General features: G+C 38.1%; 1 protein-coding gene across 2 annotated transcripts in view; it reads right to left on the bottom strand.

Annotated features, from left to right (window-relative positions):
- Nucleotides 1–13,152, bottom strand: part of ntm (neurotrimin) — a 366,426-nt gene that overhangs the window by 45,235 nt on the left and 308,039 nt on the right. For both annotated transcript variants that reach the window (XM_072375719.1, XM_072375718.1), the window contains one exon: nucleotides 2,234–2,466. In XM_072375719.1, coding sequence (XP_072231820.1) covers nucleotides 2,234–2,466 — 233 coding nt within the window. The remainder of the gene's footprint in view (nucleotides 1–2,233; nucleotides 2,467–13,152) is intronic.

Here is a 13,152-nt window from a genome sequence, read left to right as displayed (position 1 = left end):
AAGCCTTTTTAGTGTTTTATTGTAGAGCCTGAGATAGATCACTTAGACTAATGAACAGATCTTGTGATTGAATATAGGAAAGCGCACTTCAGTTATCGTCATCCATGAAAATTAACCAGAGGAAGATTAGGATGCCGGTTTGAAGATATCAATGTAGGTTTGAAGAGCAGTGACCTCTATGCCCACACCATTCAAAATGCCTGCAGCATGTGTTTGTGCTCGCTTCTACCTCTGCACCAACAACCTGCTCGCTACATTGCATATATATATGCATGCAAAACTTCAGGGGTAACACGATGGACTGAAAATTCCTGTGCTATTGAGATGTATTATTGTATTATATTGTCTGATGATGACATACATGGAGTTTATAAGGTTGCATAAAATGTGTTGGTGGTTCAAATATCAGTAATTAGATATGAATAACAATAACAGATAATAAACAACTACATTCTTCTGCTGACTCTCAGTAGTGATCTTTGATCTAAGGTCAAACTCTTTAGAAATACATTTATATTGTGTGTATATAACTGTGTAGATGGCAAAGTGTACAGAGTTGTGCCTGGATGCAAACACTCTGGAGACAAATGCCTTCTTGAAAACATCCTTCACTAAAGATCAAGTTTTCAACCTAATTTACATGTTACAACGTATATCATGATAAAAAAAAAATTAAAAAGCTATCAATGCCATGGCTAAAGATTTCACCCATATCCTCAGAAAGGCAATGTCGGTCAGCCTGTAGATTTACAGCCTGTAGAGTATTTGGCGGAGCCAATCGTGACTGAAATGCTGAATGAAAGGCTCTTGACCTGCTGAGCAAGCCGCAGGAGGCCGGAGCTGATCCAGAAACTTACTGACTAAGGTTCGCTTGTCCAAAAGCTCAGGAGCCAAGAATTTGGCCAAGAACTAACCGGTAGGTTACTTGGCCACGAAGGAAGCTAACTAAATAAGTTCTGGTGCAAAGAAGTTGGGATCTTTAGACCTTTGGAAGCCTGGAGCTTGCTGAGCAAGCTCTCCTGAGTGCTTGGCCAGCTCTTGGTTGAAAAAGCCTTCTAATTGTTGAATGCCACTAAAGCAGATGCATTACCATTCTGAATCTTCAGTTTGCTTGTAATTTTGAATAATTTAGCTTCCTCTTTTTTAGAATCGCTTTTTTGGTTCAAACATTTACAGCAAAAAGCAGAGGCAGGGAAAGCAGAATTCTAGATCCCAGTCACTTATTGAGAAAATGTGGGTCAGCACCAAGCCTTCTTATGACCATTTTTTTTGTGAATGTGTGTGAGAGAAAAAAAAACTTTGAAATGTACCATTCTGAGGAAGACAAGAGTTTCATGTAGCTGTTCGTTTACTCCACCATTTTATCTAATTTCAGGATGATGTAGTATAAAAGTTTAAAATTTGTTCGCTTTAAAATGTAGGTAATGTTGGATGATCATACATTAAATTTTTTTGTCATGGGATACTGTTGTTAGGCAAAAGGAAACACTGAGCGCAGAACAAATTCAAACCTTTCCTCTCTAATTTGGACATGAGGATGGCATTTCATGAGGAACGCTTCCCATTTCATGGATCTGCATATCAAACTGCCAGCCTTAAACTGCCTATTATGCTTTGTGCACAAATGCAAAGCACAGTGCACCTCAGTATATCCTGCATCTCATTAGGACATTAGCACAACACCACACATCATTATAACATAAGCATGTTAACTGCTATTCTCCATTGACCTCACATAATGCAGCGAATGAGAACCACATTCCCCTCCCACTCCTTGAGCAAGGCATTTATCCTCTAATTGCTCCAGTGGTGCGATGAATGAGGAAATGAGCATCGGGAAAAGCATCCGATGTCTGTTTTGACTCTCTTTGCTTATTCACTTATACTCTTGTGTGATTGCACTCTTGATTTAGAGTGTAGACAAGCAGAAAAAGAAAAGAAAAAAAAAAGACAGCAAGACAAGACAGCAATGTATTATCATTTGAAATGATTACCAAAGAAATGTGGCAGAAAAAAGACTCAGTTGCAGTGTTTGCAAAATTTGGTACCTGTACTAACATAGCTGGTTATACAAAGTTTTGAATGCCACACAATATATACTTGTATTTATACATTTATATATATGTGTACCATATATAAATATGTTCTTGTCCCTAATTCACATTATTTTGTAGTGTAATCAGAAACGTAGCACTAGTCACAGTAATAGTATTATTCCTTCATCTTTAATTACCTTGGACAAGGATGTGCACTGAGGTTGTTCTCGGTCGACTGCTTGTCTGGACTGCACACACATACTGTCCTTCATCTGTCATGTCCACGTTTTCAATCTTGATCGTAAACTCCTCCTGATTAAGGGTCACCAGACTCACTCTGGGATCCACTGACCACTTGTCTTCTCCAGCAAACAGTATACTCGACCGATTTAGCCATGCTGTGTGTGTGACAACGTCTTCCTGTGCGCACCTGTAAAGGCATAAAAGTAAAGTTGAAAAAGCCGCTTATACAAGCTGATTACATGAAGTGCTCAGATAATTGACAAATATGTTAAACTCATATCCAGAACTCCCGTAATGTATATACAATTAAGCCAGGCTGATAAGAGTGTTTACCCAAGTTACTCCTCTCCTCTACAGCACAAATAGGCTGTTATTCATTGTAAATTTCTGGGATGGACAATCATCATCACTGACTAGCAAAATTTCAAGAGATTAGAAAATAATCAGTGAAAGTAGCAGGTGTTGTCTTTGGTTACAGTGACAAAATCTAGTGTGGGACTCCCAAAGGATATTAATTATCATGTATTCATTTATATATACAGGTAATTACAGGACTTTAACAGCAACATGTCATGTTCTCACTCCCATTACTAAATGGGAGGACATTTTAAAATAGGGTAATATTCTGATATATACATGAAATGCAAATATGAATAACAATTTGAGGTTTTAGCGCCATGTAGACTTAATTGGAACACTGACAAATTTCTAATGAGCTTTGTGATAAAAACACATTGAACACATGCAAATGCAGCTCTCGAGCAGCCTCGTGGTGTTTTTGTTCGTCTGTCCACACGCTTGGTTTGTGACATTTAAAACCGATAAAGAGAATAAGCACGATCGTGCTCTGCTGCAGTCAAATTAGATTAGTTTCACCAGTCACTTTGATACAATAGTTGGTTCGTTACAAAAGCTTTTGCCGCTGAATTTGGACTCTTCTGACAGTCCATCAGATGTGCTGTACTTTCATAAGCAATGTTTTAAATCATGCAGAAATAATAACACAGCCAGAGCCACTTATAAGCAAATGCAAATTAAGATGTTATAACTATTTTGCAAAAACTGTTTCATAAGCTCCCAAGATGATGCCATCAAAGTCATTTTTTTAATAACATATAGCTTTTTACTTTTGTTTTTCTGATGCAAAAGACTATAAATCCATCTAGCTGCTAAGAAAGTCAGCTGATCATCTGCTGACAAAGACCAGAAAGAGAGCTCCTATTATTCCAGTTTTAAAATCTCTGCACTGGCTTCCTGTGTGTTTCCGGATTGATTTTAAAATTATTTTACAAGTTTTAAAGCTCTTAATGGTTTTAGTCCTAAGTATCTATCTGACTCAACGGGGGCTGGTGTTTTATTTATTCCTAAAGCGGAGACTAAAGCAAATGGAGAAGCATCTTTTAGTGTTGATATGAAAAAAAAAAGCTTTTATTAGGATTCATAGTCAATATTTCACTTATATTTAGTTCCTTCTTAGTCTCTGTTAAAAATTGTTTTATCATTTTCTGTGTTTTACCAATTTATTTATGAATTACTTATTGAACACATCTATATTTTTGTACTATTAATGAATTTGTTTTAATATTTAACCCATGTATTTTATACAGTATTTACCATTCCATTCTTATTGTGTTCCATTCCAATTTTATTCAAACTTCCAGTGTTCTTGTTTCTGTGTATGAACTGTGTGTATGTCTATGTGGGACTTGTAGTTTGGGAATTGGATGCGTACAGTGATGTTTTTTATTATTATTTCTATTTTCTTAGCTATGTAAAGCACTTAGTTTTGCATCTTTTTTTTTGGTATGAAAAGTGTGTTAGAAATAAAGATCGATTGATTGATTCGCAGAACATCAGGAGAGGTTTTTAAACAGTTTTGACTGGTGGCAGTGTTACGGGAGCTCAACACTGAACGACTCTCAGCTCCATTTACACTGTCACAGCTTTTGTTACGCCATCAGTCTCTTCCACTTCAGCAGAGAAAACGGGGTCAATGACATCCTTAGGGCATTTGTGGTGGTATGGTAGGGCGAAAACACATAAACAAACCCCCCACAAAAATATCAATATCAAAAATATCAATAAGCATAAAACAATAACTTTCTAAATTAAAGGACTGCAGTGTGTGAAATGGTCCGAACATCAATTCACTATGATGAACTAGGGTTTTCATTTGTAATGACTACAGCAAACTAATGTTGCTGAGCTGTAAATGTATTTCACACTCCGTACACACCACTAAATGTTGACCTTTAAAAATAATACCAACAACAGCAGTGTTTGAACTGTGCTTTCCTGTGAACTACCAGTTCGAGCAACTGAGCCTCATCAGAAAAAAATATAACATATACATGTGTCCTCTTGTCTAAAGCTGGCTTGGAGAGAAGTTTCACAATCAATGGCTGCAAATTATGAGATGGTAACATATCCCTTGTTTTTTGTTGGCCAGCGTTCACGTTCTGCATCTCGTTGCCTTTGTTTGCTTCTGTTAGTTTCTAAGAATCTGTTCCAAGTCCCTAAGACTTACGGAAATACAATTCCAAATTGCTGTTAAATGCCTATAAAGTAATGAACACTGACTCACCATCTCAGTGATCTGTGGACAGTTCATGGCAGAGCTGTTTCAGGTCAAGTAACAGTATGCTTTGTTTTGTGTTATTTTTTACTGTAAAATCTGCTCACTAATGTATAAAAGGTCAGGTCATAGACCTCTCTTCAACTAAGTAAGGCTACTATTATATAATGTAGTTTTTAAGATACAACAAAACTTTGTGTCTAAAAATATACACAACTGCACTTTATTTCTTCTATGGTAGAGTGATGGAATCGGCAAGTTTCACCAATTTCAATAGGACAATGAGTTCTGTTTGCATATTTTCTTAAAATGTAAAATAGTTCAGAAAGTATTGAGTGAATGTATTTTGAACCTAAGTTCAATCACATGGACTCTAGGCTTTTAGATTTTGTCACAAAATACACAAAATTTTCTATAGAATATCTAGATCTATAAACTGTCATTGCACTGTTATAAAAATCTGACACCCATGGTGTAAAGCATTCAATATTCCCCATCATATGAATTTTAAGCAACCACGCTATCTTCCTGTTTGCTTACTCAAGGTCGAAGCTATAGTCAGCGCCTCCTGCAGAATTGTAGCCATCAGTGGTTTTTCATTTAATTTGAGAGGGTCAGTGACACAGTTTCCTGGCACAGTGTTTACACCGCCTTCCAATTTCCAGTTCAGGAGAAACTGTACAGTCCAGTCATGGGAGGGGGAGTGCTGAAACTTTAAGTGTGATAAAAGAGCACAAAGGAAGCTGTAACATATGAGATAGCGATCGCTGGTTTTTCAGTAGTCATTAACTGAGGACTGAACATTTAGTAGCCTCTTTGTTGAATTTAGCAGTACACACTGCACAAGCAAAGTTTGGCATTCTATTTATGCAAAACTCCAATTGCTATTATAGCCATGACACCAGCTCTTTTACAAGTCAAAATCCTTAGCGGTTACTTAGAATGATCCCCTTACATGTATTTTTAGAACTTTATTGGAAAAATACAGTCCAGCTTAGGTGTTATTATCATGACAAATTATATACCTTACCAACAACATCCTTTGGAGACCAACAAGGAGAAAATGAGAGGATAAATATTTTACATACCATATATACACTTCTTATCGCCTCTGCACAGATGGTAAACACAATTTAATCCCAGTAAATTGCCAGTCCTCTCAAAAGCACGAAAGATAGAGGTGAAAGGGAGATGCGAGTTTGGAAAGTGAAACTATATCCATGAAAAAAGTCCACCAACTGAAACAGTCTTATAAGTAATTACCTCCAATATGGCTCAAGTCACGGCTCTGTGTCCAGTAAACTGCCAACCCCTACAATTGGTAGGAGGGAAATATGACTCATATGAGCTTTTCCACATCAGATGTCATTCTCAAATCTTTTGTTTAAGAAGCCAAGAAGTCCTAATTAGGAGGAAGGAGGTGGGGTGGATTGAGGAGCTAATCGCTGCGCTATCAACCATGGGAAGATGTGAGATTGAGACTAACACAGATTCCATTAATAGCACAACAACACTTTCTTAAAACATTTTTGACATTTCCAGGTTGGGTTTCAGAAAATAGCAATAGTTGGATATGGTTGGAAAAATGATCATGGTTTGATCCAGTATACACTAGTTTTACAACATCATGGAAACCATTTCGCTGGTTTCCTTGGTTACATGTGAGCACTAGATGCAAAATGTTGTCATTTGCTAGTTGGCTTTAGAAAATAACAGCACTTGGATAGGGTCACCCTACTTGGGAAGGGTTAGAAAACGATCACGGTTAGGGCTAAAAAAAATAAATGTTCCCATTAAATTGCTCTCACGACCACATGAGGTCGCTTATTCTGTGAGCGTAAATCTTTTGCATGAACAAACACCACATGGGCATGTTTTTGGGGAACCGGACAGTCATCTGCACTCTCCTCCTATGTTTAATGGCCTTTTTCCACTAGTACCGACGAGGCTGTACTCGATTTGACTCGACTCTACTCGTTTTCCATTTCCAGTATCACCTCAATGTGGGTGGGGTCGTTATAACAAGGCAGCCTGAGAGTCATGTGATGTCATTTGTATATGACACAGACACGACACAACAAAAGAGGAAATCGAGGCGATGATATACCTGCTGCCCGGTCTATTGTGTTTGGTAGTTGCATGTTGATGTTTTCACGTGTGGGGGAGCTGAGGATCAAACCATCAATCTCCTGTTTGGAAGACGACTACTTTATTACATGACTCACAGATGCCCTTTCAGTAAGAATCTGAAGAGCCCTAATTTGCTGACCACCAACAAGGGTGCTGTTGCCTCAGAGTGAGAGAGACCTAGCTGGCTGACTGAATCTTTTCTGTTTGGAGCTTACATGAAGCCCCCGTGCGCACATTTGCTCCAGCTTCCTCCCACAGACAAGGATGTCAAGTGGTGATCCTAAATTGGCCTGCTGTAGATTTAAGTGTGTGTATGCATGTTTGTCTCTCCTTGTGTGATTTCTGTGTTGGTATGACAACTAGTCCAAAATCTACCCCTCGTCTCTCTGACCTAACCCTGAGGTAGGCAAGTCATCCAGCTCATGGCTTTGTGTGCAACTTGAATACAAATTTATGACTGTAGACATCGCACAAACAAAACACTAAGTGCCACTGTGTTTATAGATTAAAGAGTTAATCAGTACAGTTAAGCTATGTTTCTGTATTAGGTTTTTTGATATATGCCTTATTACATATGATCCCATGTTCATATCAGCTTCTCGGTATAGTAATGTTGCCACCGCTGCCAGGTGCTTGTAAAATATCACTTCAAACATGTGATGGGGGAGGAGTTAAAGCTAATGAAAGAGCAACCGATAGGGTCAGGGGACAAGGCAGGGTAAAACGCAGAAAAGAAAAACATCAAACACACAACAAACTTGATAGCGAGCATGGTGAAGACACTTAGAAACTGAGAAATAACTGGTTAAATGTTGGCAAGAACACCCATGTGTCTTTTATGTTTTCAAATGCTTGCAATATGATGACAGACTCTCCGAAAAGGGCTTATAGAAAACAGACTGAATCACCAGGTAAACATCAGTGATGAACGGAATTTTTCCGCATTACAGCTTGAACTGCTTGAGGGAAATCAGTCAGATGAGTCAGAAGATCAGTCTAGGGAAAAACCTTGTGTGTTACCTCCTTGTCGCAGATTAGCCATGTCGTATGAGCATACTACAACTTAAAAACAACTGACAACAAAAGAAACATGATGCTTAATGTAAACAACGCATAAATCCAACCACACTGAAAATATTGTTGTCTAAACTTAGTTTGCGTGTCATGCTTCCCACATTAACGTTGCTAATAGTATATTTATAATACCTGGCAAATAGTGTCATGTGAGCCTGCATCCAGCACTGTGAATATCCCAGATCTAATTTGTTTTTTTCATTAGGAACAAAGCTGCATTTGTCTCTGTTTTTGAAACAAAAGCATTCATTTTAAAAGCCGATATATGAACATATTACAGCACACGGGTCAACACTTATATCAGAAATGATTCTGGTAATGGTTTACTCATTGTGCTTGACATATAAACAGCCAGTCTCATGTCAGTGTTTATCAAAAAAATAAAAAGAAGAAGAAGAAGTAAAACCTGCAGGTCTCTGTCTCTCTGAGGGATCATTCCTGTTCGCAATATTTGTGTTGAACAAAGAAAATAAACAAGCGCTAAAGCGACATGATGGGAAAAGAGCCACTTGGGCTGCCTAACGTCTCACCGTGATTACAATGATATATCTCACCGGTTATGATGATGGGGCCATTAATTTAGCCAATCCACGCATTCATTAGGAATATGTCCGTGTCAACATATTCATCTGCATGTACTGTGGGTGGAATAAATCGGCTCTGTGAATATGTAAGGACTCCTGTGGTATTTGCAGCAAAAAAACACTCCAACATGTACTGTTCTCTTCACGACATATGCAGAGATATATCTCTACAACACAACATAAATAAAAAATGATGATATGTAATGCTGGGGATTATATAGATTGTTAATTAGCCTTGCTTAAAAGAGAACTTCCTGGCCTACAGAGACTACAGAAAGTTTTTCAGCTGCTTTTTCGCAACCAAATGATCAGATGTGTTCCTATTTTGAAATATCAAGTATCTATAAAGGCAACAAAAACTCAAAGCTTTATTCAGTCAGACTAATCTAGTTCAGCATATCTTCAGGTCTGTTTAACATTACCCAACTAGATCTAGAAAGACACACCCGTGAAAGAACATTGAATCAAGGTGCAACTGTGGCACCTGTTAACCGCTTCAGTGAGTTCCCACACTCAAAAGGTCAAACAGCAGAGGTCGGACCAATCAGAGCACAGATGACAGCAAATTAGCGATGCTAACATTTGGAGCAGTGGCAACAAACAAGCAATCATTATTGCGATGCCAAAGGGCAAACAGTGAAGGTTATCTCCCTTATGCTAAAACAGTCACACAAAATGTAAGCTACAAACGATTCACAAACAGCATTATTATCCAAAGTGTCATTTGCACCTCATCTGGTGAAAGAAATTGGTGATGATGCAGAGGACAATGGACAGATCACCAAAAAAAGGAAGAGTATAATTTTGAAGGGGGCAGCGTCCCTCCAACTCTACTACTTTTGTGTTGTGGAAATCTTCCTAATATTGAGCGTCGCTATCTGAAGCGTGTAGTGCTATAGCATGTAGCGTGTAGAGCTGTGTACCCTCACTCCATTCTACAGAGCAGAAGCTCATTATTTGAGAATAATTTCCATCAATAACTGAAAATCCCTCTGAAATCAAAAGTTCAAAACAGCCTCTGTCAGATCATCAGGTGTCAGTCTCAAAGCTGTGCCCTCAGCCTTATCTGACGCATTGTACGGGGAGGGGGATGAACTGCGTTCTTTGGCTGGTCAACAAGACTAGAAAAATACCAAAGAACTTTTCAATGAAAGCCATATTCACAAACAGATTCACACAAAAAGGCTCCACAGTGGTGTGGTGGTTAGCACCGTTGCCTTACAGCAAGAGGGTTTCTGTTGCGAAAGCTGGCTGTGCGGAGTTTGCATGTTCTCCTGGTGTATGCGTGTGTTCTCTCTGGGAACTCCGGCTTCCACACACCACTCCAAAACATGCAGGTGAGGTTACCAATGTGAGAACCTCCTTCTGACTGAAAACAGATTTAGCCGATGGGCAGTGATTCAGTTATTTAGCTTGCTGTAGAATGAAGGTTGAGTCAATGAGATGAAAAAACAAATACTTTGTACATAGTTATACATAATGTATGTAGACCTATGACTTAATTTCAGCTGCTGCTGAAGGGACACGACTGTGTTACATTGATCCCCTGGAATGGTCTCTGGTGCCTCCTGTCTTGCTATGGAGCCCCATGGGGGACACAGGGGGAAAAATGATGAGTGGAAAAAAAAAAACGACGGACTTCCGCAAGATACCAAACAACTTTTGCGAGATCAAATACAGACACAAACCTGAAGTGGGAGAAATGTATTGAATTTTATTTTGAAAAGGGCCTAAAATAAAATGAGATAAAAACTGTGCTCAGCAGTAGACACGGCTTTGTGTCTACTTTCCCATGGGCCTAACTGACCCAGATGCACATTGTCCTGAATACGACCTTGTGAGATCTCATATGATCTCGCACAACTTTGCAAGAAATATCTAGCAGCATTTTCGCGAGATTTCGCAGAAGTCCGTCCTTTTTATTTTGTGTCCCCTAGGGGGCTCCGTACATTCCCCACGGGCATTGTGTTTTTAAAAACTTTAGTAAAAGTTCAGTTTGATGTCATTTGTTGTAAAACCATTTGAAACATTCTAATCCATCCTTTGGACCAGTGATAAGCGTTTATATGAACAGTGGATTGCAAAACTTGGTGATTGTTAATGACAAAAATATATTCTTTACTGTTATATTTAGAGACTTTGAGAGGGAATCATACACTAATTGTGTCTTACATCTCAGATTTTTTCCCCTTGATTTTGGTACTTGTTATCTTCTTTTTTTATGTTTACAACGGAACAAGTTAGTGACACCGATATGAAATGTGACTTACAGTTATGAGATAATGTCAGACACTGCATAGTATAAAGCAGCAGAGCTAAAGTAATTGATATTATGGTGCTATGTGAAGGTCATGCAGTGTGAGATACATTAAATATATTGCTTAAACTGTACTTGGTGTATTGCCAGCCTTTAACTGAGCATTAACCGTAGATCTGTGTTCTTTGAGACCTCGGCATCTGGATGTCTTAAAATTGCAGAGCTGTGTACTCAAGGTTGAATGACAAATAAAAATCAATGACATTTTTTCATTCAGTTCTTGTTGTCAGCTTTTAGCAGAATTGTATTTTGGGACACAAGCACAGTGTTGTGCCGAATGCTCTCCCTTTACCTCGGTTTAAGATCCCTGTTCCCTGGTTGGATTTTGCTTTGTTTGAATAAAAATAGTCAAATCTAGAGGGGCCGAATACAATTGGAAAAAGAAAAAGAAAGAAGATGTATCCTGTGGGGAGTAACTGAATCGCACCGCTGAATGTCAGATCTGCTCATCAACAAGCCGGTATTATGTTAAAATCTGATGCCCCGTGACATTTGATTGTTAAAAACTTCCAAATACATGCAAAATTTAGCCTTTACATAAAATCTAATCTTTACTTGAATTAGGAAAAAAAGTATAATAAGAGATGTAAAGTATGACTAAAGATAGTGGCTGATTACATTCTACATCTTATGACCATACAAGATGAAAAATTTGACCTCAGATGTTAAAATCTTCATGATTATTCCAAGAAATCCGCCTGTAAAGCATTTTAAAACGTACCTAGAATTATTCAGATACTTTACATATGAATCTGTGATTCAAAATATGTTTGATAAATGTTTTTGTACCTCGTAGGATCTTCGAACAATGTCATAATCAGATAATTGAATGCCTCTAAGATGAGCATTTTCAGTCTTAAATTACAGAAAAAGCCTGAATAAAATGTATTGAATTCAAAGAGGGGGAGAAGTCATCACTACTGCATTTACAGTTGCAAACAGAGAAACTAAATCATATAGAGCACAGCCACTTTAATAGAGTCTTTTGGGATTTTCAAGATCCAAACAACCTCCTCCTCAACATTATTAAGAGCAGTTTCCAAGTCCTAATGCATCAAAAATTAAGCAACCTAATTGCACATGAGAACTCTTAAACTTCATGCTTCTTCCACCTTTAAGCAGCAGTGGCTGCCTTCCAAGCAGTGAGTCTACTCCTTTATATATATTTCGTAGTCTTCAGAAATAATGCAGATGCACAGCACTTGAGAGCCATGAATACTTTAGTTGTAAGCTTGGGCCTCTTCAAGGGTATGTTACTCAATCAAACCGTCAGCTCATCAGCGCTGTATGGCATCCTTAGTATAACTGCCGAGCTGTTTGACTAACTGCCCCACGTTGCCAGTTATCCCAGATTTGTAGTTATCTAGACACGTCAGTTCAGCTAAAAGAATAATTATGCCCATGCAGAATGTGCAAAGGGACTACTGTGCTGAACATGACAACAGACTTAATTACCTTTTTTTGGGCAGTTGTTAGCGCTCCATCACACAGAGAATAAAATGCTGATCGAGAGCAAGTTCAAACAAGGTACTGAGCAGCTAGTGCAGTGAGCTTGGTTTGTTCACGCTGTTATATGGGTTACGCATGATAAGGATGATGATACTGTGTCCAGGTTTTTTTTTTTTTTTTTTTAAAGTTTTCCACAGCAATGTTTCTTTAAGGTTCTTTCAGGTCAGTGCTACGTCACGTGTACAATCATTGTAATTATGCATAGTTTTTAATCACACTACTTTGCATGCCTTGCAAATTCTGCCTCTGGGATGAATAAAGTCTTTTGAATTTAATTGAAAACTTTGTTTTTGCAAAGTACAGCCGCACAGAGCCATGGCAATGGCTGCAGTTTTTCTTATATCTCAAACAGGCTTGTTATACCTCCATTTATCCTTCTCAATTTCATTGTGTGAATTAGGACGGAAGGACAAGTTCAGAAATGTACTGTACAGAATTACCTTATTTTCAGTAAATATCTCAATAAAAAACTGATGTTAGATTTGCTGTAATTTTACATATTGATGTTTATTCCAAACTCTAAGACACTATGAATATAAAGTATTAAATATAAAATAAAATCAAAGTACCATGTGACTGCCAATATGTTTCACGTGTCAAGATAAGTGTTATCTTGTAGGACTGCATGGGCTGTTGTCACAGGAGGGAGGCAGATAAGAGTGTTGATTAGAGATGTGCCTGGAG

This window comes from Leuresthes tenuis, unplaced genomic scaffold (genome assembly GCF_036924035.1).
Source record: "Leuresthes tenuis unplaced genomic scaffold, fLeuTen1.0.hap1 SCAF_21, whole genome shotgun sequence".
Classification (NCBI taxonomy): Eukaryota; Metazoa; Chordata; class Actinopteri; order Atheriniformes; family Atherinopsidae; genus Leuresthes; species Leuresthes tenuis.
Note: the sequence above shows the minus strand (reverse complement) of the source record. Positions and strands in the feature narration are given on the sequence as shown.